Here is a 25,409-nt window from a genome sequence, read left to right as displayed (position 1 = left end):
CTGCTGAGGTGTAGTACTGCTAACTGAGCTCTGTCTTTGCAGTACCAAACCTGGCCAAATACAGCTGAAAACTGACTATACTGCACTGGAAAATCAGGCCAGGCCTTTGCCCACAGTCAAAATAGTAGTTTCTTTTTTATGTGGTCTATCCCAATGCTGAATATATCCAGCAGAAAATCAAGAGCAGTTATCTAGTGAGTAGAGAAAGCCTTTAGTTAGCAGGACAATGCCAATGTGACCCAGGTCACAATGAATCTAGTGACCAAGGGTACAGCTCCTCCAAAGGCAGATGGACTCAGGACAGACACACCCTGTAGTCCAGTCCTCCTTTCCACTCCTCTTTTCTTTGAGTAAGCAAGAACTTTTCTGCTTGGTACACTGTAATAAGGATTATCACAGAAGGAGAACCCTTAACTACCTGTCAGAAATTTGATAGTGTTTACTTTAGGTGGAAACAGTTGTGTCAATCAGTCATTGATAGCTGTTCTTGATCTACCTAAATTTTCAACTGACATTGCAAGGTGGCCTCAGCTCTTCTGCCCCTCTGCAATAAGTAATAAAAAAATTAGCACCTATTCTATGATATTTTTTAATCTTTCTTTCTTTCATCTTAGGAAAACCTCCTACTTGCTACTTTTATTTTGAACATTGGAATATGATGTTTTCTTATTTCAGATGTCTTTTTTTTTTCTCTGTCCTATGCCAATTACATAGCTGATCCTTTCAGAGGCTGAACAGTCGCAACTTCCACAGACCATGTCAGCTCAGAATTTTTAATCTTCTGTTGCTTTCAAGGAAGTGAGAAAAACTGTTTCCAGCTGCATTTCTCCATCAAGTTTTGATGGACTTCTAAGAAATCCTTGAGCCTCACACAACTATAGATTGTGCTTGCATATTCCTATTTGTCTCCTATCTGAAGTTAAGAATATCAAATAGACTGTATCAGACCTCATTTAGATCAAACGTAAATTATCTGAGAGCTTTTTAGACAAGTATTTATTTTATTGGGACTTGAGAAATCTTTCCTGATTTAGCCTTCCCTACCAGCTGCTATACAGTGGATACCAAAGGTCATTCAGCAGGATGCCTGAGGAGGATTACCTAGGGAGCAGAAAAAGCCACTCTATTAAGGAAAATATTCATTAATAATTTTGGTAATTTGAGGTGGACGGACATCACATCAGAAGATGTAGGAATCCATTGCAGCTGTAGTGCTTCATTCAATGCCCAGCAGCTCCTCACTGGCTCTTCACAAACTGCTTCACAAAAGGGAAGAACATTCAGTCTGAGTGGAGAAGGGTTATGGTGAGCTGAGCTTCCTACCTTCACGAGGAAGAAGAGCAGGATGGTGACAAAGACGCTGACTTTAGGATGGATCCAGGCAGCAGATTTCCCTAGGATCTGGGTGTCCCCAGAGTGTTTGATCCAGGTATAGTTATCAAAGAGAGTGCTGATGGCTTCCCGTGGCATCAACTAAACAGCAAAAAAACAGGTATGAGTCATGACATTAGATGGAGTAAATATTCTATCTGTATTGCAAGGAAGTGGAGGAGATTTTACCATGGGAATTCATGACTATGAGGCTTAATTCACGTTTCTAATCTTCAGGAAGAGAGACAGAACTTTACTCAAACACATGAAGAGATAATTACTTTTACTCATGGCGTAACATCTTCCTTATTATTTGCTTAGAAGACTGGACCTTTTTTAAGTTTTCAATGAAGGAGGTAGCAGAGATCATATAGTGCCTCCTCAGTCCAAACTCTTCCAATATTGTTCTTCCCTTTTCCCTGACATAAGGTTATTGGGGCAGAGGATAAGGAGATAACATTCCAAAGAACTGCACAGAATTGGTAATACACTTTCCAGTCTCACCTCTCCTGCCATGAACTGCCCAAATCCATGAGGAAATGTCACAGATGCTATACAGAAGGTTATAACTGCAGGGTATATCAGTCGGCTGTAAAGAAAGAAAGTTTTTACAATATGGCCTCACATCCTGTTCTTGTAGCACCATCACTTCAGGACTAGGAATGCTGTGATGCTCTCTGTATTTGTCTTTGTTGTTTTGGAGTGCTCTTACTGGCAGTTTAATGCCCTGCCCCGCTGTGACACTTCACAAGCACTGAGACAGCATGAGCCTAAACTGCTTCCACATGCTGGACTAATCCTGTCATGTGTCCCTCGGCAAGTTACTGTTTCCTACAGGAAGCATTGGCTGAGATTTAGGAAGACAGAATATAACCTTTAATTTGATTCAGTCTAAGGACCTAAAAAATCTGAGAAATCAGTGAAAAGTAGATTCCCACTTTTCAGGCTTTGCTCTACTTCTGTATTAACTTGATTTGATAGCTCTGCTGCTGTTTGTGGGTAAGGGACTACGTGATGAAGAAAGACATTTTTCCTTCCACATAAGAAAGTAAGTTAATTTCAGTTTCTGTTTATTTAGTGGTTTTCTTCTGGTCAGGCCTGCAACTGGATAAGAAAAAGTCCTCCATTCCTCTCAACTTCAAAAATTCTCATAGTATCAGATCTTTTTCTGTAAAGAGACTGAAGACATTTGCAGCTAGCCACCATTTCTTGTCCAAGTTATGATCTTTGGAGGTTAGGACTTTAATAGAGAGGGGAAAACAGTATCTTCAAGTGTCCTGTAAAAACTTTATTGTAAAGACTTTTATTTTATTTTGCATTTCACTTCCGTGCTGCATTTCACACCATTTGGTTACTATCAGTTTCAGCTTTTGTTTCATAAAAATGGAGCACATTCCTTACATTTTTGCCAAGACTTTGATTAAAAAAACAAATATATATTTAAAAAACATAGTTAGATTTGAGCTATATTTAATTTTCCTGAAATATGAATAATGTTGAATTTTTCACAGATCCTAAAAACCCAAACAAACCAGAAACAGCGTGATTTTAAGAAGCATGATCATTGACTTTCAAATTAAAAATATTTTCTGTCCAATGAATAGTTTGCCTTATCCTCTTAAGAAATATTGCAGAGTCTCCCTTCCAAATCAAGAAACTATTTGACACTATGGAAGCTGACCAAAAGGAAAATCCAGTACCGGAAAAATTCTCTTGATATTTGCAGAGATCTTACTCTCTCATACAGGAGCAGTTTCTCATCTTTTTACTATCTTACACATGAAATAGGTCTGCTGTCGTCCAGAACACATTTGCTACTCTCCAATGCCAGTAGGGTGTAACAATCTGTTCCCTAAAGAGAATGTCTTCACAAGCACTCACTATTTGGTGAGAAACTGGCTCAGGGCTTTATGACGTCGGATGCCCAGGACCACTTGGCGATTGAGATAAACAAAAAAGGCTCCAAGGAATCCAGAGCATATGCTAAAACGGAGAAAAATAAATAAAATCATGTCAAACAACAGGTAATACACAAACCATCAACGAAGAAAATAAATATAAGTGGTTTAATCTTCGGCTGCTCGTGAAGTCTTTTGAATGTCACCTAGAGGGTTACTCCTACAGCAGCTCATTTGAAGATATTGACTCCCTGATGGAAGGGAAGAAATTATCTTGGACCTCTGTCATGCACACTACCATTTTACCAATTTTCTCTTGCTGAGAGGGGAAAATCTATAAAATAATTTTAAAAAGAGACTGACAGTTCTCAGTGAGGGCCCGTGAAGAGCAACTGGGCAAAGAGCAGTATTGTCAGAACTTAAAACATCAGGTTGGAACAGAAAACAGTAAAAATGAGGGGAGTTTTAAATCTGATTCAGTAAAATTATACGCCTACAACAATTACTAATAGCAATTGTAACTCTTGTGCCTAAAGCAAAGTATATCATCTCTATGATCCTAATCACTTAGGCTTATGCGCCTGATTTGAATAAAGTAAGAAAAAAATTGTAGTTCTCTAAGAATTGGTGTGATCCTTAGGCTCTGTAGCGTAATGAGACTTGGATAAATAGGGCCTAATACTCAAACATGAAAAGAAAAAGAAGAGTGAAAAAAGACTGCATTTAGAATTGGTAAGGGGAAGCTTTATTTTAGGTGGCAAGCAATAACTCACATAATACTGAGGATAAACACTGAATATTTTCATTCTGTTGATTTCTAAAATTAATGGACTTCTGCTTGGTTATATGTTATGCATGCTTTTACCAAATCTCATTCAATGAATTATTTAGTATACTTAAAAAATTGTACATTGAAAATAATCCTGCTTTATCATTTAAAAATTGCACAGAAACATGTTTAAACTAAATATAAAGCTTTTCATAGACAAACAGGTTCAATGAATTACTCTTCAATATTTTAAGCCAGTGCTGATTAGAACAGTGTTTAAAATAGACCAGTGCCTTAGGCAATATAAGCCTAAAGACTGCACAGTCAACTGAATTTCTCTATAATGTTTTATATTAAAATATAGATCTCTCCATTCCTGTCTATCTTTTTATCAATAAACTGGAAGTGCTCCTTCTATGTAGATTATGCAAATTAACATTTGGTTGCACAGAAAAACAAGATCTACCCATTGATAGTGCTTGTCCCACGTGAAGGTGAAGAAATATGTTGGGTAGAAAGAGAGTTTAACTTTGAGACTTAATGTTAAGAGAATTTGGAGAATTCTGCGTTGGCATCAAGACTTTATCCACGACTGTCCAAGCCTTTGGGGTTGTTTTTTTTATTTTAAAGACCACATTAGACACCCAGGCATTTGAAAGCATTTTGCAGTTGTCATATATTCCTTTCCTAGCCTATGTGCAATGCTGAAAAAACCCAGCTCTGTCAACTCTGTCCAAAACATAGTGACAAGAGGTTTTGCATTCTAACAACCAGCTGTAAAATCACAAGGATTATGTTTTTCCTTGCCAATCTAAACCAGTAGATTCCTCCAAGTTCATTAGGCAAGTCTGTTTAAGGGGAAGAACAAAGTGAATACATGTTGCTAGCAAAAGCTCCTGTGTATTCACAGATTTTTCAATATATCTGGTGGCTTAAAAACTCCCACTTGATTTCATTTTCAAGTAAATTAGTAGGAGAGCAGCCTACTAAAATAGGCTGGAAAACTTCAAATATATTTCTGGTCTTGGATGGAGGTCTTGCAAGAGAATATGTTCACAACGCCAGAACAGGCGTTTGTTCCTGCAGTGTATTCCTTTTGTTACTGCTTGAATGATTTCCCTGGAGCCTCCCTCAAGCTCTAACCAGAGATTTCCCCCCCACAGTAATTCCAAATTCATCTTTTCTCTAGTATTTCCCAATTTTAATTTTTCTTAAGTTTATTCTTTCATTTCCTCCAAATGAACCATTTTTCCTCACTGAATCCAGGTACTGTTGGTTATCCTTGTCACCGTGTCAGGTATACCAACCTCTCTCAAAAAGGATAATCATTCTGAGCTTGTGAAAAGGAAACTTCAGGTTAAACCTTTTTTTTCATCTTTATCATGATAAAAGGCCATACTTCCTGGATCCGTTCATTTGGGGATAATGTCAAAACAATTAAAGGGCTATTCAGTAAATCTATTCCCAGAATTTTGACCAAGTTAGACTTACGTATTTTTTTTTTAACCTCCAAGGTTAATTTCTGAAAAAGATGCATGGACAGGAAATAACAAACACCTTAATAATACCCATATTTTTTCTTTAGCCATTGTGATGCATGGGCACCATTTCTGAAGGAAGAATTCAAACAAATAGAAGTCTTATTTGCGACAACCAAAGTGACTAAAAGTGATGTACGCAACTTTTTGGCAGAAGAATTCTTAACACAGATGATATGACCTTTGTAGAGCAAGGTGTCAGTTTCCTGGGAACTTACCCTATTATAGCAAATGCTGGCAGCTCTTGCAGATCAAAGGGGAAATCCATACGGAAGTTTGTTCTGAACAGGGCTGTGATGGTAACTGTGAGAGACGAAAGATAGAGGAGAAAAAAAAATAATGAGGTGAGAAGTTAAATGCAATAAAAGCTAGGGAGACAAGGAAACTGGTTTATACATGCTCCTGTGTGGTTTCCTGATGTTATATACATTATTACAGATTGGCAGACTGCTCTGATTTAGTAGGTTCTTTTTTTGAGCACTTGCAACCCTAGTACTCTAGATTGTCTAGGTTTGCTTTCTGAGAATGCATGCATTATTTTTAGCCAAAAATCCCCTGATTTTTGTAGGATTTTCTTTTCATTCCTTTCTTGTCTTCTACTATCCATTCACTATTAAAAAAAGTTCTTCCTGGTATTCTTACTGACTGAGAGGTCTCTTTGCTGAGGCAGGCAATGCCTGCATAGCTGAGAAAGCTGTTTCACCTCTCACAGTTGTAATTGCCTTCCAGAAACAAAACTTAGATCTTCACTGAAGTTAGAGCTTCAAAATTTTTGACTGGTACCAAAACAATGAAAGGCTTAGAAATCAGAGATGGAACAGATCAGCTAAGCCCCATCTTCTCCAGCTCACCCCTCCTGGTAGTGCTGCTCTGCTACAATGAAATGTTGAAACCTGAGCTGCTTTTGTTTGGAGGTGTGTTATTGTGTAGAAACAATAAACATCTGTGTGCCAACAGGTGAAGGATAAATTAGCCATTTAATACAGAGTGGAAGTGCAGCTGAATGAGAATGACTATAAACCCCAACTTTCCCTGGATGAAGGAATTATTTGTTCAATGGGGAAATAAAAGAAGCAGTGAAAATCTAGCATATGATAGTAGGAAACATTGGTCAGACAGAACTAGGTTTAGAGTAATAATTTAATGAGGTCTCAGGGGGTTCCATTACCTAAGATAGCTAAGCCTAAAACTGCATTCTACTATCCAAACTGGGAAGATCTTGCTCCCTGTCTCTTCCCCCTGCTCCTTCCCTCCTGGCTGTGCTATTGTTCTCCTCTCCCATCGGGCCCACTGACACATCACAGCCTTCTCTGAGCTCCTTTGCCTCATTAAAACCTGCCAGAAAACCGATTGCTCTTTCTCTGGATTACTCCTTTGCCAGGGAAGTGAGCTGAACTGAGGGGAACAACAAACATAGAGATGGCACCAGGGGGGGTTAAAAGAACAGTCGGGGAGGGAAGATGGTGAAAAGTGGGATGCCCTCTTTTGTTAGCCCAAGAAAGGGATCATCTCAATTCAGTTTTAGGAAATAGATAGTCCAAGCCACTAAATGGCAGAGCATTAAAAAGTATAGTGAACACATTTTCAAAGAGTTTTGCTACAGGGTGGCAAGGATGACCAGAGGAAAGGAAAAAAGGCACTGCATTTAGTCTGTGCCTTTCTTAGTTCCATTTCTACTCCCAGAGGAGAGAAGGAGATTTCCACAGATAGATTCATCCCACCTGTCCACATCCTCTTTCCTGTGTGACTAAGCCATCCTGAACCTAAATGTCTAAGCCCTTTTTTCTCCACTGGCTACAAAATGTACTACTTTAGAGTATCTGTCCAATGCCTACAAGGCTAGAAGTAAAAATGAATGAGAAAGTAGTTAATGTGAACGTTTATTTAAAAATAGATTTGAACTTTAAGATAACACTGAACCATGCGTAGCAGGAACCAGAAGGAGCAGGAGGAAGGCAAGGCATGAAATCCTATGGCAAATAAGATGAAAGCTGGGGACATGGCAAAACAGAAATCCTGCAAATTGCAGAACTCCAGCCTTCCATGACTGGCAAAGATGGGCTCAAGCTGCAGCAGCCAACCACAGTGGCTGGCAAATAACCAGAAGTTATTTGGAATGTACAGGTAACAGTGCAAGGCCAGCCAACAAAGCCATGAGTATCAAGAACCCAGCAAAGATTCTGTGGGTCTAAGAAATACAAGAACTGTGGTGAGATGCTACACAACTTACTTGCATCTGTCTTTCTGATGTGATCACTTCCCTACCTCCTTCTTCCTGGTAGTAAGCATAATAGAACATGAACAGAGACTGAGAAGACTGGGTGTGTAACTTTTGAAGGGAAATAAATGAGCAAGAAAAGACATGAAAGGCAAGTTAGAGCAGATATGATAAAAGACCATAAAATAATGAATGACTTAGCTAGATAGAAAGTCCTGGTTCCTCAATACAAGGACAAGTAGACTGACAACACAAAGAAAATACAGAACTGTGAAAAGGAATGATTTTTCATAGCCAGTTGAATCATGGAACTTTTTAACCTAGACAGTCAATGAAGAAGAACTTAAGGAGCCATTAATATGGGTATTAAAGCTGTCTGAATGATTTTGAAGAAGGGACAGGAGTCAAGATGATTCAGGATTAAGCTAATTTCTAGTGATTTGAAATTAAACTAATTTCTAGTGATTTGAGAGATCAAGAAGGGAGACAGAAAAGACAAGTGAAGGACAGTAAATTATCTCCTGTTATCTGTCTTTGAGTTTCTTATATTTTTCTCTGGAAAGAACAGAAAGATAGGGGTTTTGGGTTTTTTGTGACAGACCCAATGGTTAAATACACCTCACTTTTAGGCAGTGCTACACAAAGAACAATGTCGTCACTTTCTACATTCAGGTAGAAAGTGGAGTCATTTTCTATATTCCAGAGAATATTCAAACCCCCAAAAAAATCCATCCTTCTGAAGTCAAGAGAGACATGTTACAGCAGTTATAAGTAAGTAAACTGCCCACATGGAGGTCAATAAAATAGATGTAATTATAAGAATAAAAGGTAAAAGCATTATAAAGAAGAAATTTACATAGAAATGGCAGCCTTCTGCACCAAAACTCTGTTCTCACAGTGGCTGAGATGCTCTCCTGAACAAGCCTGACTTGTGCTGCAACAAATGTCACTCTCGTGCTTTTCAATTACTCGAGACACTTTATTTTTTCAGGACCTTCAGTCAAGTCCTGTACTCTCCTAATCATTCAATCATCTCAGTTTTCTCAGCTGTCTGTTTTTAGTCAACAGATAACCAAAGCAGGCCATGAGCTTTCCATCAAGGATTACATCCTGTGTGACAGGATATCTCTGTGTTACAGCCTGGATGCTATTCTGAGTAGAGGCAAAAAAAATCCCACCTCAGGGGGTCTTTTCCTTGCTGAGGACTCATATTCTGTCATTTATCAGTTAGATACACCCCAGCTCTCCTAGGAATAGGTTGGGCTAGACAGCTGACAAGATGGCAAGACACTTCCCTTTCTCCTTCCTTCTGTGCCGCTGGAAGTCTTGTCTTGTGGCAGAAGTTTCAAACACCATAAAAACATTGTGGTTTTGAGAAAGATGGAAAATAATGCACGAACGGAGCAACTTCTGTGCAAAGAGAGCAGGAATGGCTCTTAGCTTACCTGCATCCTTGTTCCAGACAGCCAGGACTCGGAACACGAAGGCACTAAAGGTGGCTGCAAAGAAGCCTCTCCAGTAATTGCGCACAGCAAAGTAAGTGGAGGTGACCTCGATGCTGAAAAGAACCCCTAGAAAGAGTTGGGAAGGGAGCAAAGTTAAAACAACAAGTGTCATGTTAGAAGCATGAGAGAGGATTCTAAATAGCTTCCTAGAGCAATGGTCTCCATACGTCTTTGATCATGCACCCCTACCAAAAAAAAAGGTTTTTGAGCATGTACTCTCCCCACATATGTGTATTTATTTAAAAATAATGCGCATGTACTACTGTAGTAAAGTATTGTGTACAATATCAAACATGCACAAAAATAGAAAATAAACACGGATGAGATAAAGATTAAATAAACATAATTTTAAAATAATTTGTTTTATTTATTAATGGAGCAAAAAAAAATTGTTCTCACTAAAATAGTGATATTGTTTATTTTCAAAAATCTGGGTTTAACGCTTTGTGACACAGGGAGTCAAAGGTCTGGTTCCATGTTCAATTATTTTGGTACCTGGTCTAAAAAGAATATCTCACAAAGACACATAGGTCCAAATGCAAGAAATGTATCATTTTCTGTGCTGGCTAAATCATGATGCTATTTTTTCAATCCCACCCACCACATATGTAAAGAGTTTTATTAAAATTTGAGTAGTAAATTTTCATCCTCCCTGATGTCAATCATTTGTTGTTGCAAAATAATCAGAAGACGTTGAATTTTTATATTTTTAACAGGTTTGAAACCCACTGAAAATTATAATCTTGAAGATTTTTAAAAAGGTAGAAATTTCTGTTTTCAAGTTTTTTGAGTATATATAAAGTGACAGTTTTTGTAGCTAAGACATTTACATTGTATTTGGCAACAGATTCACAAAACCTCCACAAGTTTCTTTTGAAAAGCAGTTTTCTCACCCACTGTTAGAACATCACTTTCACCTTGAAGTACATCAAGTATGTTTACTTTTTCAAAAATAACTGCTAGGTAGCAATCTACTGACAGACACTTGTCATCACAGAAAAGATTTGCAAATTCAGAGCACTTGTCTTTTTGTAAAAGAAAAATGTACAACTGGACTTTAAATTCTATTCTTCTTTAAAGTTGCTATCAGATAACCATCAAATGCCTGTAGGATTTTCATGGTCATTTCCCATCTAATTATGAAGTACTGTAAAGATTCTACTCTTTCAAGGTCTTGTTTTTATTAAATGAACCACATCAACCACATCCTGTAGTACCTTGTGCATGTCTGGCTCCCATCTCTTTGCTGCAATAGCTCATCTGTGAACACCGCAGTGCATGAATTCCAGGTGTAGTGGTGCCTAGGTAACCTTACCCCCAATTCTTCTCTTATTCTGCTCCACCAGTTGTTACACTTGCAGAGCTCTTCCATAAAACATTTTTTGTTAAAGAAGTAATTTACTGTTGAGAATGCAGCTTCTGTGGTAGATATTCCTTTCAGTGTCTCACAGAAAGAAGTTCTGCATTTCACAACTGAAACAGAATCTGGAAAATACCATCATCTGAGGCATTTCAGAAACATCTGTACTCTAATCCAGCTGCACAGGAGACCTGTCCTACTGTGTAATTTGTACAGACTCTTGCTTCTTCAAACCTTAAGCAATGTCTGCTATGCATCTTCTAGCAGTGTTTACTGACGAAAGAACACATTTTAGTTTGTTCCTCTCTTGCTTTCTGTGTACTATCACAGCCATTTTTACCTTTTATGGCAGGAAGAACAAGTGTTTCCCCTGTGGTATGCGGCATCTTCTCTTTTGCTGTGAAGCAAGAAAACTCAAAGGAGGCTTCTACACATTTGTTATTAGGTTCAGTGAAATTTTGTGAAGTATTGGATTGAATGTCACACGGCTTGAAGCATCACTGAAAAAATTGTAGAGGTTTGTCTTCATGCTCTGGATGCCTAGATTTTAAATGTCTTGCTAATTCTGATGGCTTCATACCCTCATTAGTTAACTTATCAAAGCACAATATACACACAGGGTAAAGTTCATCATGTAACGATAGCAGATGTAAATTCATATTTAAAATAACCTTTGATAATTTTAATCTTTTTTTATCTGACTTCCTCTCAGATCTGATTAGCTGGCCATTGTTTGTACCTCATAATGGGACTGAATAAGGGCCTGTACTAGAAGTGTCAGCTCTGCCATTTCTTGTCATCTCTCTGTGCTCACATTATTAGTGTTATCTTCAATCCATAAACTCTTTGCAGGAACCTTTAAAAGCCACTTTTCCAATTTGTGAGGATTAGTTTCGTTAACACTAGATAATATAATCCATAAATCCACTTAATCCAGTGTGGGCACACATCAATTGCAATTCATTGCAATATGCTGAAAAAGAGTAAATGATTGAAGGCACCATGGTCAACCTCCTATATTGGGAGCAACTCTACACCTCATGCACTGTATGTGACAAGTGGCCATGTGACATATTGGGGCACCACTGCCAATACAAATACTTAATATTAGTGAAGTTTAATCTATTTACTTTTTTATATTAAAAAATAGGAATTCTGGTATTTCCTTCCCACATCCAGCAGATCACCTTGTGCACCCCCTGGGGTGTGCACACCCCAATTTGGAGACCACTGCTCTAGACAACCTTCTCCTCTTGCCCCCAGAAAGCGGACAACATGTGGAAAAGATACTGTCAGAGATACTGGGGAGGTTGAAAACACTAAAGGTAAGTGTCTCTGTCCAAAGTAAATGTCACACCAAAAATGTGGTGCAGGAGAGGGGCAGAGGAGAAGAGGACTAGGCGGGAGAGGATTTAGGTACCTGAGGAAAAGGAAACAGAACAGCCACTTGCCTCCAAGCGGTGTCCCAAAGCAGCAGCCAACACCCACAGCACACCCCACAGTCAGGACATCCGTGTAATAATAGGGCTGCTACTGGTGAAAGAGACAAAGAGAGACAGACAAACAGAAGAAAGAAGCAAAGAAAACAGAGAGTGAGTAACAAAATTGGCAGGTATGACTGCATGATATCACCCAGCTCTGTCACTACTCTCAGAGTTATAGCTATGTTTATCTTACTTCTCCCTTCTGGATGGCTCCAAAATACTGAAAAAGCAAGACCTGGCACAGGACAGGCATATACCTGGAATCACACATTCAAGAAACATGAAGAAGGCAGCACCTTCTCTGTATTTTCTTTTGAAACATACACATCTCTATCACTGTGGAAGAAATGTCTCCTGGAAAATCCTCCAGAGGGTTGAAGGAGCCTAAGTAGGTTTCACTCCATCTCTTTACTTTGGCAGGGGATCTCAGGATGCACATGTGCCACAGAATGCCTCAAAAAACCTACCCTGTGATTCAGTGTGCACAAGGCACGTGCATGTCCAGAGCAGAGTGTGGACTGATGCTGAAGGTTCTTCCATGCTGTAGGAATGTGGGTGAGTGGGTGACAGATCACCCAGTAAAGCATTGTGCTGTCCTGGTGAAAATGGTCATAATAACAAAAAAAGTAATTGGAAGGTATAAAAGGAAGAGTCTTTCTAAGAGACTGGATACCATTTGCTTGTCAAGGGCTAAACTGGCTTTTCAAATCCATCCTCAATACATATGGTGGTATTTACCTGCAACAACATCAAGAAGTTACACACCTGGGCATTATGATGGAAAACTGCAAGCTATATCCTGGACCAAGGTCAGCTGAAGATTATATGACTCCCAGGTAATGGAAATCACATTTGACAATTTGGTGTAAATCCAAAAGAGGAACTAGGGCTACAGAAACTCTGGTAACTTTTTGTTTGTTCCCATACTGCAATGTTATCTCAGCCTCACAGCAAGTTTTAATTCTGAACTCACACAGCAAGTTTTAGTTCTCTATCTCTCTGTTCAGAACTGGGCTAACTGCAAGGTTAGATCAAAGGTAATGGGATCAGGGTGCCCAGGATCAGGCTGCTAGGGCAGCCCTGAACACCTTCAAGAGCAGTGATTCCCCGGCATCTCTTGACGCCTGTGCCATCCTGAGCCACCTGTGGGACAAGGGCAGAAATTATTTTCATGCCTAGATAAAATTTTCCTTGTTGCAAGTTGTGCCTGCTGCCTCTTTGTCCTTTAGTGAAAGTCCTCTGAGAAGACCTTGGCTATTTTGTCTGACACCTCCTTTAGGCAGGAGTTAGATCAGTCCCTGTTTAACCTTCTGTTTTCTTCTCTAGCATCTCCCAGTCATCTAGGTATGGTGCATCCTGGAGTCTCTGAGATTATGTTAATTCCAGGTACAAAGAAAGAAACAAGAAGCATAGACTTCTACAGGGATTTTTTTAGGTTTGGGGGGTTTTTGCTTTATTTTTTTTTACCATCAAGACAGATGCCATTCTCCTGTATACTTCCAGTGGTTCCACCTGACTGTGTTCTGATCCTTGGTTCCGAAACTGCTTTCTCTTAAGGCTTTTGGCAGACTGACAAATTTTGCCTTGAAGCCTCAGGCTTCAGCTCAGGCTGTCTACATCTTGCTGGACTGCCCACATATGCACAGTTCTGAGCCTCTCTCTTGCTTAGCCTGATTTTCATTCTGGCATCTTTTCTCAAGTTATCAACTGGAGAACCCCTAATCTGTAGCTGACAAACTATGTTCCTTCCTTGATTTATTTTTTTTAACAGCCAGCCAGAGTAAAGATCAGTATTACTGCTGATGCAAGACCATGTTGCATTTGTCAGCTAAGTCATCCATTTGAAGACTAACAGGAAAATAGTGCATGAAAGAACTAAAGCCATCTTAGAAAAAAACCCACAGCATTTAAAAACTCTGTAGACTTCTGGCCAGAATAACCATGCAAAGAGGTTCATTGCAGCACATGGGAAGAGGGGGAAGTGAAATGAAAGAAAAATTATTTATTAATATTCCCACTGCTTTAGGAAGAAGCCTCTGTATCATGTGCCTCTGTTTAAAGAAATTCAGTGAATCTGAAGAGTAATACAAGTGCATGGGGGAGACATAAATTTCCAAATTTCTCCTCCAAGTGGGATCCTGGAAAGTTGAGAAGGGACCACTGGAATTGTCTCCCTGCTCAGAGAGCAGTTAGTTCTGTTAATTCCAAGGCTAAGCCTGGTTCTTTTGCAGGTGAGTCTCGCACATTTCCTAGAGTGGAATTTCCCTGGACACTCTGAACACCTATGCCAGTGCTGGACCACCTTTGGGAGAGAAGAGCATAATTTCTTTAACTGAGTCAAAACTTCTCTCGCTGCAATTTGCCCATTGCCTCTTGCAAGGTTTTGGGGTTTTCTCACTTCTGTTCTCTACTTGATCTTTATTGACTTTCTGGATAGCCCTTGGTACTATTCAGGTGGAACAGTGTTCATGGCAGGCAGAGACTGAACAAGCTGCATCATTAGAAATCAGCACTTAAATAGGTGTCACTTTTCCTGTAACCTTCCCTTCCTTTCACTGCCACCAGTTACACGTGAACAGAAAGAACTCGTGTTGCTGAAGTGGAGCGGTATCTGTGGAGAACCTTTCATGAGAGCAGGAAGTCTCACAGCAAGAGGTCAAAGGAACTGTACATTAAATGTCACATAGAGGAAGACACTTGCCTCCAAGAGGAGCCTTGAAGCAACATCCAACTCCAACTGCGCAAGCCGGCACCAGGAGGTCGAGCTGCCTATGCACATTCTGGAACAGGGAGTGCAGCCAGAGACGGGCATGCTGGGGTTAGAGGGAGCAAAGCCACGGGGTTAGGACCCAGAACAATGAAAAAAAGCAACAGCCAGCAGCACAGTCAGCCATTGCTATTACAAATAGCAGGCTCTACACACTTCAGTGCGGTCTTTAGTACTGTCAGCTGGTCTCCAGCAGTGACATCTGCTCCTTGTGCATAGACAGGATCTGCTCAAGGAGAACAGCACCTCCAGCTGTATTACATAGTCACTTTCTGCTAAGAGCCTGCACATAAAGGAGGTCCTACATTTATCTGTATGTGCAGTTAATAGATTTTTTTTTACAACCAGTCAATATGGTGATCAGCCTGCAGAGGCTGTTCAGCGATAGCAAAAGCACAGAGACAGTGTCAGTGTCTATAATTAGCAATGCTGTATAAATTTGGCTTAAAGACAAATTGATCTTTGTCTGCAGCTACTTTTTAATACAGTCAATGATCACAGTGCAAAGGCATCAATCACGAGATTGAAATCTAGTGTCAAACACTCCTAACCAGTCTCTGTGTAATTTCTGGGTAACATTGGTGGTCCTGCACAGTTATTTGGACTGTATGCCTGTCCTTGCACTACTTTTGCTCAGCCCGTGTTTTACTGCTCTACAGCAGTACAATAAACATCAATCTATGTGTTAAACTTCCTCTGTGTTCCACGGCCTACCCATACTAGCCTGGGTGTCTCAGGAGCTCAGCCTGTGGAAGAACTGTGTGCAGAGATATGTTCCTTACCTCATACACCCCACAGAAAATCGACATGAACTTGCTGAGTACCACAGCACAGATACTGGCAATATGCACAAAAGGACCCTGCAAGAGAAGAGGAGGAGAAAATCAGAGAAGGTTGCTCTCTGGTTACTGACAACCTTTTAGCTACTGCAGGCCTCACAACTTCTCTGACATCTCAGCCAGTAATAGAACCATTAAGGTTGGAAATGACTTCTGAGATCATTGAATCAAACTTTTAATGCAGCATCACTGTGCTCACCACTAAACCATGTCCCCAAGTGCCACAGCCACACACCTTTTGAACCCTTCCAGGGATATTGATTCCACCACTTGCCTTTTCAATGCCTGATCACCATCTCATTGAAGACATTTTTCCTGATATCCAATCTAAACCTTGCCTGGTGCAACTTGAAGGCATTTCCTCTTGTCTTGTCACTGGTTACCTGGGAGAACTGACTGGTTCTACTACCTGGCTACAACCTCCTGTCAGGGAGTTATAGAGATTAAGGAGGTCTCTCCTGAGGCTCCTTTCCTCCAGATTAAACAACAACCTCATTTCCCTCAGCCACCCCTCATAAGATTTGTGCTTTAGATCCTCCAATCTTCCTAAGTTCTCCTATTTCCATTTAATTTTTTCCCTCTCAAAGACTACCTGACTTTAGTTCTTTGATGTTTCCTATATTATGTCTTTAAAAGGGGAAGGAAAATGGCCAGTGAAAGATAGGTGTTGCTGGAAAGAGCAGAGCTTTGAGAACAGGAGAGGTGGTGTGTCTCCATCTCTCTGGGTGCCTCCCAGTGAACCCCGGCCAGCCCCGGGTCGGCAAACAGCGGGGGGGCAGCCCCGAAGTGACCGACAACGGGGGGACACTCTCTGGTGCCCCGAGGGTACTGAGGGCAGCTGGGCTGGTCACCTTTGCAGCAGAAGAGACGCTGGAGACATCAGTGGAGGGTAAAAGGCCGACTCTGAACAGGGGGCCAATCCAAGGTTTATTCGGAGCTCCCCAGAGAGCCCCACACCTCAGGGGTGCGCCGTGCTCAGAGGAAGACAAAGGAATCTCAAGGTTACATTTAAAGGGGGGGAGGAAACCGAGGGTAGATACATTTGCTGACCAATAAAGACCCTCCAGGGATACAGCCTTAGGGGATGGACATTTGGGATAGCGTATAACATCATCCTTGGAGGGCTGACCCCTGGCTTCGGGCTAATCACTCGACGGCTTTGACCGAAAGATCTAGATAGAAGGGATGGGATGCTGAGTGACTGACAGAGAGCCAGAGCGGGGATTTGGGGGATGATCTCAACACAGGAGAATGGTTACACAGGTAGAGGAAGTAGGTACAAAAAGGGGTACATCATCGGGGGGGAATAAGGGGGTACAAAATCCAACTATTACAAAGTATTACAAAGTATAAAAGCACGCTGCAACAGTGGTGAAAGTAAGAAAACATTTATAGCTTCCTCTTTCACAGACAACTCCCACCTTCCAGACCCTGGTCACTACTGCACAAAGACTCAGCAATATTTACCTCTTTCCCCACAGGCATGCCACTTCCAAGCCCAGCTGTGAGGGCCACAACTTTGGCCACAAAAGCTTTGAGAGTGAGATACTCCTTGAGGACCACTCCCCTCATAATGGTCTTGAGCTCTGGGATCCCAGACCCTGAAATCAACAGCAGAGCCAGGGATGAGCCAAACCCGTGGGCAAACGGAGCGAGAACAATGAGACAGACAGAAACAGATCTTGCCCTGCCTTCTGCCCTCACCAACAGCCTGTGGAGAGACGAAGTGGCAGAAACTGGCCGCAAAGAGGATGAGGCCGAGTGGGACCGCCACCCACACGGCGTACTGCAGAGGGACATTGGGGTGCAGCGCTCCGTATATCCACTTGTAGGCTGCAACACACAAACAGAGAGCCCGTCAGTGACCACGGCTGCTCCACACAGGCTGGCAGACATCAGGGAATCACACGCTTGCTAAATGTGCCTAAGTCTCCTTCAGAAATGGTACCCTCGTGTTCCTGTTCTAAGACAAGCCTTGTTTTGAGTAGGAGTTCCACAATAAAGCAGGCAATCTTCAGGGATGGCTAGAAGACACTATTAATACCTGTGCACAAGTGTGGCATAAAAAGAGGCGTGTTACGTGCAGCTGTGATGACAAATCACTGTGCAGTGTCTTCATTTGGCAGTCTGAGGGTCTTGTGTGGGTTCTGAAGGACAATAAAGTGGTCCACCAATAATTTCTTCATAAAAAGCTAGTTTAAAAGCTCTGATTGTGATTTCCTTTCTAGAGCAGCAGAATGGAAGCTGTGCCAGCAGCTATTAGAACAGCAGTGCAACCATTGTTCAGCCAGGTACAACAACATGAGCTGCTGAGAGTCCAAATTGAACCGCAGCTCCTCTGCAACTGCATCTTCCCTGCCTGAGCTGGCTCCCCACACTGCCCCAGTAGAGGCTGAGATTTGGCAGGGGAAAAGGAAAAAGAACCCCAAAGGACTCAGCTGCAGGGAGTATAAAGGACAGGAACCCTCAGAGTAGATTATACCAGTCACCTTGTAGATGGGGAAGCTCTGGAGGGAAGAACACTGGGCTGAAGGAATGTTGGGAGCTTTGAGGAATTGCAGCAGCCAAGAGGAAAGGGCTGGTGTATGTGTGTGCCAGTCAGGACTGGGACATGAGGTAAGGACAAAGGAACAGTGCAGTTAACAGGATGTGGCAGAGGGAGGGGTGTGTGTATGTGCACACTGAGAATGGGGGCTGAAAGGTCTTGTAATTCCTGTAGCTGGCAAAGGGAGGCATACCGCAGGAAAAATGCAGGGAAGGGATATAAAACAGGGAATAGGAGATCTTTGCGAAAAAAAAAAAAAAAAAAAAAAAATCAGAGCAATGTATAAATAAAACCTGGAAAGATCAAAATCGAGGTAAAAAGCAGAAACAGTGCCAAGAGGGCATCTAAAAGCCCCTTTCCCCCCAATCACCCATGTTCTTAATATTCTTGGGGAGAAAGGGAAGCAGTATAACAGCAGAGGCTGCAGTAACACTTCCCTGTGCTCCTGCATATTCAAGGGAGCAGAAAGAAAAAGGATTCAAAATTATTGTTTGTCTTTGACTCATCATACACATATTCCTTGTTTCTGCCCACTTACTTCCAAAATTTCCCCTGCCATCCCTTTAAAGAACCTCTCCCTAGCCAACCTTTACTATGTTGCCAGAACTTCAAACTTCCCAAGCAGCGAGGGTTGAGGATGGGACAATGATGTTAAAGGAGAAGCAACATGGGTCACTGGGATTTGTAACACATTCCTATCATTTACTGGCTGCTTTTGCAACACCTGAATGGGACCCACCCTGTACGGTCTTTGCACTGGCATAATCCACTCCCCAGCTCACCAACGCCATGACCAGACCCAACAGAACCAAGAAAATCCAGTCCTCTCCAAGCTTCTTGGTAACATATTTCTGGATGCGTTTAGCACAGTCTGCGGAGGGAAGAGTGAACCAGAAAAACGGAGTGAACATAGATGAAGCTGTGTCTGTCTCTCCTGTGCTGAGAACTGACTAAAACAAGGATTTATTTGGAGGAAGCGTGGGCTTCATGTTGAAGGACTGATACCCATCCCTCTCTTACACAGTTCTGAAACATGTAACGTAGTTAAAAAACCACTAAAAAAGTGGTGGGGGGAGGGGTGTGTACAGGACACACAGGGTGGAATTTAACATCTTGTACATTAGCAACAAAAGTCTGATACAAGGAAGTCCTTTTCCTCCCATTACAGAGCTCTGTTGCAGAAAAAAATATTTACTTGGGATTGCTTTTCTTTTTTATTTTTATTCCAAATATATCTTTTCTAGGAAGAAAGCTCATATAGAAAAGGGTTTTCAACCCAATGAGATTTGATTCCTTTTCCTTCCCTCTTTGCTTCTCCCCAGGGACAATTGCTTAAATCCCATCTCTCTTGCTGGCCTACCCAATATCTGGTAATAGGGAACGAAACATGAATTGTCCCTACCTTGACATTTGGAGTAGTGCTCTTCTTTGATCTGTACTTGACTGTCACGTTTCAGGGGTCTTCCATTGTTCCTTTGGGCCTGTTTCTTCAGCAGTTTTGCTGCTTCCTGGTCTGAAATGTTATCTGTTATCCGGTCTGTGTATCGGCCATACAGCTGGAGGAGCAGAAAACAAGAGGAATCGCAATGAAAAGGGAAGGCAAATGCTCCTTCACAAATAGCATTAAGGATGACAAGGCAGATCTACCAACAGTCTGAGGTACATTCCCAAGTGTACCAAGCAGGGAGACTGAGACACAGAAACTCTCAGACAGGTGCAGCTCATTTATTTTTAATTCTTTTTCTTTCTAGTTTCTTCTTTCCAATCTCTCCAAAACATTTTCACTCCCTTTTTGAGAGTACAAGATATGATCACAGAATATTAATTATTTTCTAATGTCCTGGGGGAAAAAACCGGCTGAGAGACTGAACATTAAGTGACAGCATTTGAGCATTAAGAGACAGCTTTCTGGAGGTACAAAAGAAGGTCAAAGTAGTTCACATGAGGCCGCCATCCTCAGGGCTGTCTCATAGATTTCAGCAGCACTGTAAAACATCTCTGAAGGTTTTGAGAGGCATTACACTCTCAAACAGGCTGCAGGAATGTCCTGCATCTGTTCCTCCTGCTGCCAAGGAATGCTTAACAGGGCACACAGCCACTGGTGGTGCTCGTGGAGGAAAAGAAGCAGCATCATCTCAAAAATATCACAGGCTGCTGCACACCTCCAACCATTATTTACCCAAATCAGCATATTATGTCCTCCTGTATCATCAGTTCCTCTGAAATTCCTAATTGCGTAAGCCAGTCTGTTTCTTCAGATACTAAACTTGAAAAGCAGTGGGTTTTATGCAGTTCACAATCAGCTGCACGTGCTTACCAAGGACATTTCTTACACGGGTCTGCAGTAAACGGGGCAGTTGTGCTGTCTCGTCAACATCTTAAGGGAGCTTGAAGAACTCTGGCTGTGCCCGTGTTTGTTTACCACATCCCCTGAAGAGCAGCTATCTCACCTCACTGTTTCAGAGTATAGCTGGGGAAGGTGTGCATTTGAGAAGCAGAGAATAAGCCTCTTCTCTTTGCATGTCCTTCAGTGAACCAGGTTTGGCTTTACTTCGGACCAGGTTACCACCTGGTGCACTTCCCACCTGTGACAAGGTGACCCTGTGCTCCCTCCCCAGCACAGCATCTGCTTCTCTGAGATTTTCTGAGTGGCAGCAGGAGAATGAACCATGTTCTGATCAGCAAAATCAGACACTTAGCTGGAGAATGACAGGATATATGACAGAGATAAAGCACTACCACACACTTAGGAGGCATTTCTATTTGACAGTTCCTGCCTGCCCCTTTCAGGGTAACAAAAGAGATGTTCCTGTTCCCTTGAGATGAAATAGATACAGAGACTTACAGAAAGATTTACACTGGAAGGCACCTCTGGAGGTTTCTAGTCCAAGCCTCTGCCCACAGCCTACAAACTCCAAAGCCAGGTAAACCAGACTGGGCTGCTCAAGACCTTATCCAGGCAACTCCTAAACATCTACAGGAGTAGAAATTACCCAGCTTCTCTGAGCACCTGCTTCAGTGCTCTACCAATTCATGTTTCAACACACATAACAAATATGACTGAAGGCCCTAAGTATTTTATTTATTTGCACAAATTCCTCAAGAGACATTTGAACCATGTGCCACAGCTCCCTTTGGAAATCCTAATTGATATTTTTTTTCTTCACAGAACCCCTATCTATGCTTTTTAAAATCATCTTTTTCTAGAGATGGCTCACCTGCTGCCTCTTAAACAGATTGATCCTGTCTGAACAGCTGAAAGTATTCTTTCATTCATCACTGTATTGGAAGCTACACCAATTTAATGCAATTATTAAGCACATGATTACCAACACATTCTAAGTAAATTAAGCAGAGTCTTTGCAGGATATAATGGTCATGCTCTGACCCCCTTAAAACAGACAGGACAGTGAAACATCAGGCTGAAGTATTTCATCTACAGGGTAACTGCCACATACAGAATGCAATCCTACCTAGCAAACTGCTCTTTTTTTATTTTTTTAACTGTGTTTTTCAGACAGAAATGCCAAATACTAGCAGATTTTAGACAAATGCATCTTCACATCACCTCAGCCAGTGTTTCAGTGCTGTTAAATGGTCATGAGAGATGGGTTTATGTCAAATACAACTTAAACCCATGTCAAGTATGAGATTCAAATTAGAATCTTCCATCTGCCAGATGGAACAGCATGACAGTAAAATAGTATGAATGCTGAAGGTCCTCATATGGTATCTGAGTTCACTGCTTCTGCCTGGCTGTCAAATGGTGCATTTGGGATATGGGAAAAAAAGGAGTTAGTCCACAGACATAAAAAAGAAGTTGCTGTCCTGGCAAACCAGGTAGTCTCAACACATTTAAAGAATGCTTCACACATGTGCTTTGCTTCTCCAGGATTCTGGAAGTATCTAAAATGGTAGGAGATTGTGGGACAGAGAAAGAATCCAGAAATCAGAGGATGACCTTACAGCAAAATTGGGTTAGGCAAGAAATATCCACTCCACTAGAAGATGTAAAACTAAAAATATAACACAGTATGACTCTGACTGTTCCTTTTTCTGTTGCTCCCTCTCTAACACAATGAACACAGGGTTTCTGAGCACCAGGAAAAATGAAGACAATTTTATAAGTTCTCAATTACACCTAAGAGCTGAACCAGAAAAGGTACTATCATGACTACTTGGCTAAATGCTGAGGGAGACCACCAAAATAGTGTAAAAACAGCTGAAGGTGTAAATACCACTCAGGATAGATGGGAGGAACATACATCCCCCACCAAAAAAACCCCAAACAAACAAAAACAAACAAACAAACCAAAACAACCCCAATAAACAAATCACAACCAAACCATCCAGGGAGAAAGCACAACAAGGCAAAGTTTATTTTCGGAGATGAAGCATTTATCTATGCAAAAGATCTTTTGTCTTTCTGAAAATTGGGGAAATTTCATTGTTTGAGTAGCAGAATCTCAGGGGGAAAAAAATACATCACAATCTCAAGACTTTTCTGGCAGCTGTTTTCTGAGGGGTCAGCACCTGTATGAAACTGCCCTCCTCCCACTGTCCAAAGCCCAAGCTATTTCCCATGCCATTCAGACTGAACAATGCATTCCCCACAGAATACTCCAGTCCTGAAATCCCTATCCCCAACTCTGCCAGTGCATCCTGTTTATGATCTGCTGCTCCCAGCCACTGAGGCAGCCTTAGCCTGTACTTCCTTTCCCTCTCACTCCTGCCTCCTTGTAGCCATCCTGCTATCCCTAAAATTATCTTCCTTAGGTGATTTTTTTTTCCTGATGCATCAGCAAGGAGAAGCCATGTCTGACCTCAAAGGTGAAACCTCCCCAAATGCACCACATATATAAATTTAAATGTAAAACATCTCAGTCAACTGCTTAGAGACAAAGTCAATGAGGCACATGAAAGGGACAGGGGACAGCAACAAAATCACAGCTGTTCCTGAAGAAAAGGTGGCAAAGGGGAAATCTAACAACAATGCCACTACCTAAAGGGAGAGAGGGGCTGGAGGAAAATGTCAGAGCAAGATATCTCAGAGGGGCACAGAGATGGGCAAAGGGAAAAAGCACAGCTTGCAAGAAAGGAAAGCCCCTGGAAAGGAACACGTGTCCCCATCCAGCCCCACTTGAGGGTGGTTCAGCACAGGAGCAGGTGCCCAGTGGGGCTGGGGAATCTTCAGTGTTGCAGATGTTCAGATGCCTGGAAAAGGCTCTGGACAATGGGACCTACCTTTGGAGTCAGCCCTGCTGTGAGCAGGGGCTTGGGCTGGAGGGCTCCAGAGGCCCTCCCACCTCCCTCTCTCTGTGAGCCTGTTATTCTGTATTACTGCAATGCCTGATTCCCTACTGCACATCCCTCCCACTACCCCCATCTGTGTATTGCTGAGTGAGCTCCCTGCCAGGAACACCCTTTCTATAGTCACAAATAGCACAGCTTTTAAGTACTTCACCAGCTGTAACTGCTTTTTCATGCAGAAATAAAACAATAAAAAATCCTACCATGTAGGATAATGTATATTTTTATCAAGGCATATTACATCATTTGTTATATATCTACTATCTGTTATATTAATTGTCAAAAATACATTATTATTATTATTATTATTATTATTATTATTATTATTATTGTTATTAACCTACTACTATTATGTTATTATCTACTAACCACTATGTGTTTTTTGATTATTAATTATCTGAAGGTGCAAGGCCGAGGACCAAGATTTCACTGTTCTGGGGCCTGTGTAAACCAATCCAAATCACATGTACAACAGAAGGCAGCAGCTAGCAGAGCTCAAAAAGAGCTCAACAAAATTAAAATCTCTGTAAAATGTTTTTTCAGCTGACAGTGGAAAAAGAAATCTTAATGATTACTCTGTGTGGAAATGTATGAAAACATGTGCAAGGGGTTGTTTTTCATGCTAATTACATGATAATAAGTGTGCATGTTTGTACAAAGTACCCGTGCATGTTTATAATTTGTTTGCATGTGCATGAATGACCAGCAAAATATACACATCCACAGCAAACTTGGCTTAGCCAGTATATGCTTGCATGCAAAGTTCCATGATAAATGTACATGCACACGTGTACACGACTGCTTATATAAAATATCTCTAGGACATATTTTCGGTAAACTATAAATACAACTGTCTGGTTTTTAGGTTGCAAATTGCCCTCACAAATGCATGCTTGCTTGGGGATATTTCTGCCTGAAGATATGCATGGGAATGGGTTTGATGGTCTTCTTGTTTGTATGTGAGATCATCTATCTGTGTGCACTGACCAGCATGCCTCTGGAACTGAGCACAGAGACACTCTGGTGTCAGGGAGCAAGAGCACAGAGCTGGTGGTCTTGCCTCACTGTGTCATCTGTGCCTACTGGAGAGTGGTTTTAGGTGTGTGGGACTGGCATATCTGCTGGATCTGGGTGAGCTGGGATGTTTCTGTGCATGGATGTGCTGTGCTGGAGAAAGGGTTTGCATTTGGCAGCTCCCCACACCCTCACTCCTGGTTCATGGCACACACACAAAGGTGCGTTTCCTTCACCCACTTCAGCCCTCCAGCCGCATTTGCACCCCATGGGGCAGGTGTGACCCCGGTGGAGCTCAGCCTCAGGTGGGCACACACCTCTTCACCTCATCCCACCCCCTGTGCTCACCCTCTTAGTGTGGCTGCTGCAGCCAAAGCACTGCTTTGTGTTGGTGTAAATAAAGCCTAAACTGCTCCAGTCAGACCTCTGTTCATCTGGGCTGCTTCTTCAAATAAGCCAGTGGGATGCTTTTGGAAGACTTTAGTGAAGGAGACATGCAAACTCTCAGATGTTGTAGGCAGTTTCAGAAGAGAAATTCCTGAATATGGCCATGGAGCTGATTCTCTGATCTTTGGCAGTGTGACACATAACTATCCTCACTTGGGTGCTTATCTACTGGAAGAGATTTTCTTGGTGGCAAATGTGGCTGTTTTCCTATCAGTAAATCACATAAGTGTTTAGGAGACAATTAATGCAATCTCCTTCATTCCCCAATCATTCGCCATCCATGTAAGAGGATTTGTATTCATTTAAGGAGAAACATCCACTTTATGAATTTCACATTCAAACCC

At 41.6% G+C, this 25,409-nt stretch overlaps 1 protein-coding gene across 5 annotated transcripts in view; it reads right to left on the bottom strand.

The window, feature by feature from the left end:
• The window catches only part of CLCN1 (chloride voltage-gated channel 1), a 57,328-nt gene that overhangs the window by 10,799 nt on the left and 21,120 nt on the right, over positions 1–25,409 (bottom strand). For 4 of the 5 annotated variants that reach the window (XM_041404539.1, XM_041404536.1, XM_041404537.1 and 1 more), the window contains exons 2-12: positions 19,697–19,850; positions 19,034–19,165; positions 17,454–17,582; positions 17,217–17,350; positions 15,693–15,770; positions 12,111–12,189; positions 9,240–9,365; positions 5,795–5,879; positions 3,253–3,354; positions 1,876–1,960; positions 1,324–1,473 (exon numbers count right to left, since the gene is read on the bottom strand). In XM_041404539.1, coding sequence (XP_041260473.1) covers positions 1,324–1,473; positions 1,876–1,960; positions 3,253–3,354; positions 5,795–5,879; positions 9,240–9,365; positions 12,111–12,189; positions 15,693–15,770; positions 17,217–17,350; positions 17,454–17,582; positions 19,034–19,165; positions 19,697–19,850 — 1,254 coding nt within the window. The remainder of the gene's footprint in view (positions 1–1,323; positions 1,474–1,875; positions 1,961–3,252; positions 3,355–5,794; positions 5,880–9,239; positions 9,366–12,110; positions 12,190–15,692; positions 15,771–17,216; positions 17,351–17,453; positions 17,583–19,033; positions 19,166–19,696; positions 19,851–25,409) is intronic. The other variant, XM_041404538.1, reaches the window with a different exon arrangement.

Source organism: Onychostruthus taczanowskii, unplaced genomic scaffold, assembly GCF_017590055.1.
Source record: "Onychostruthus taczanowskii isolate IOZ18803 unplaced genomic scaffold, ASM1759005v1 scaffold211, whole genome shotgun sequence".
Taxonomy (NCBI): domain Eukaryota; kingdom Metazoa; phylum Chordata; class Aves; order Passeriformes; family Passeridae; genus Onychostruthus; species Onychostruthus taczanowskii.
This window is presented reverse-complemented; position numbering and strand designations above follow the sequence as displayed.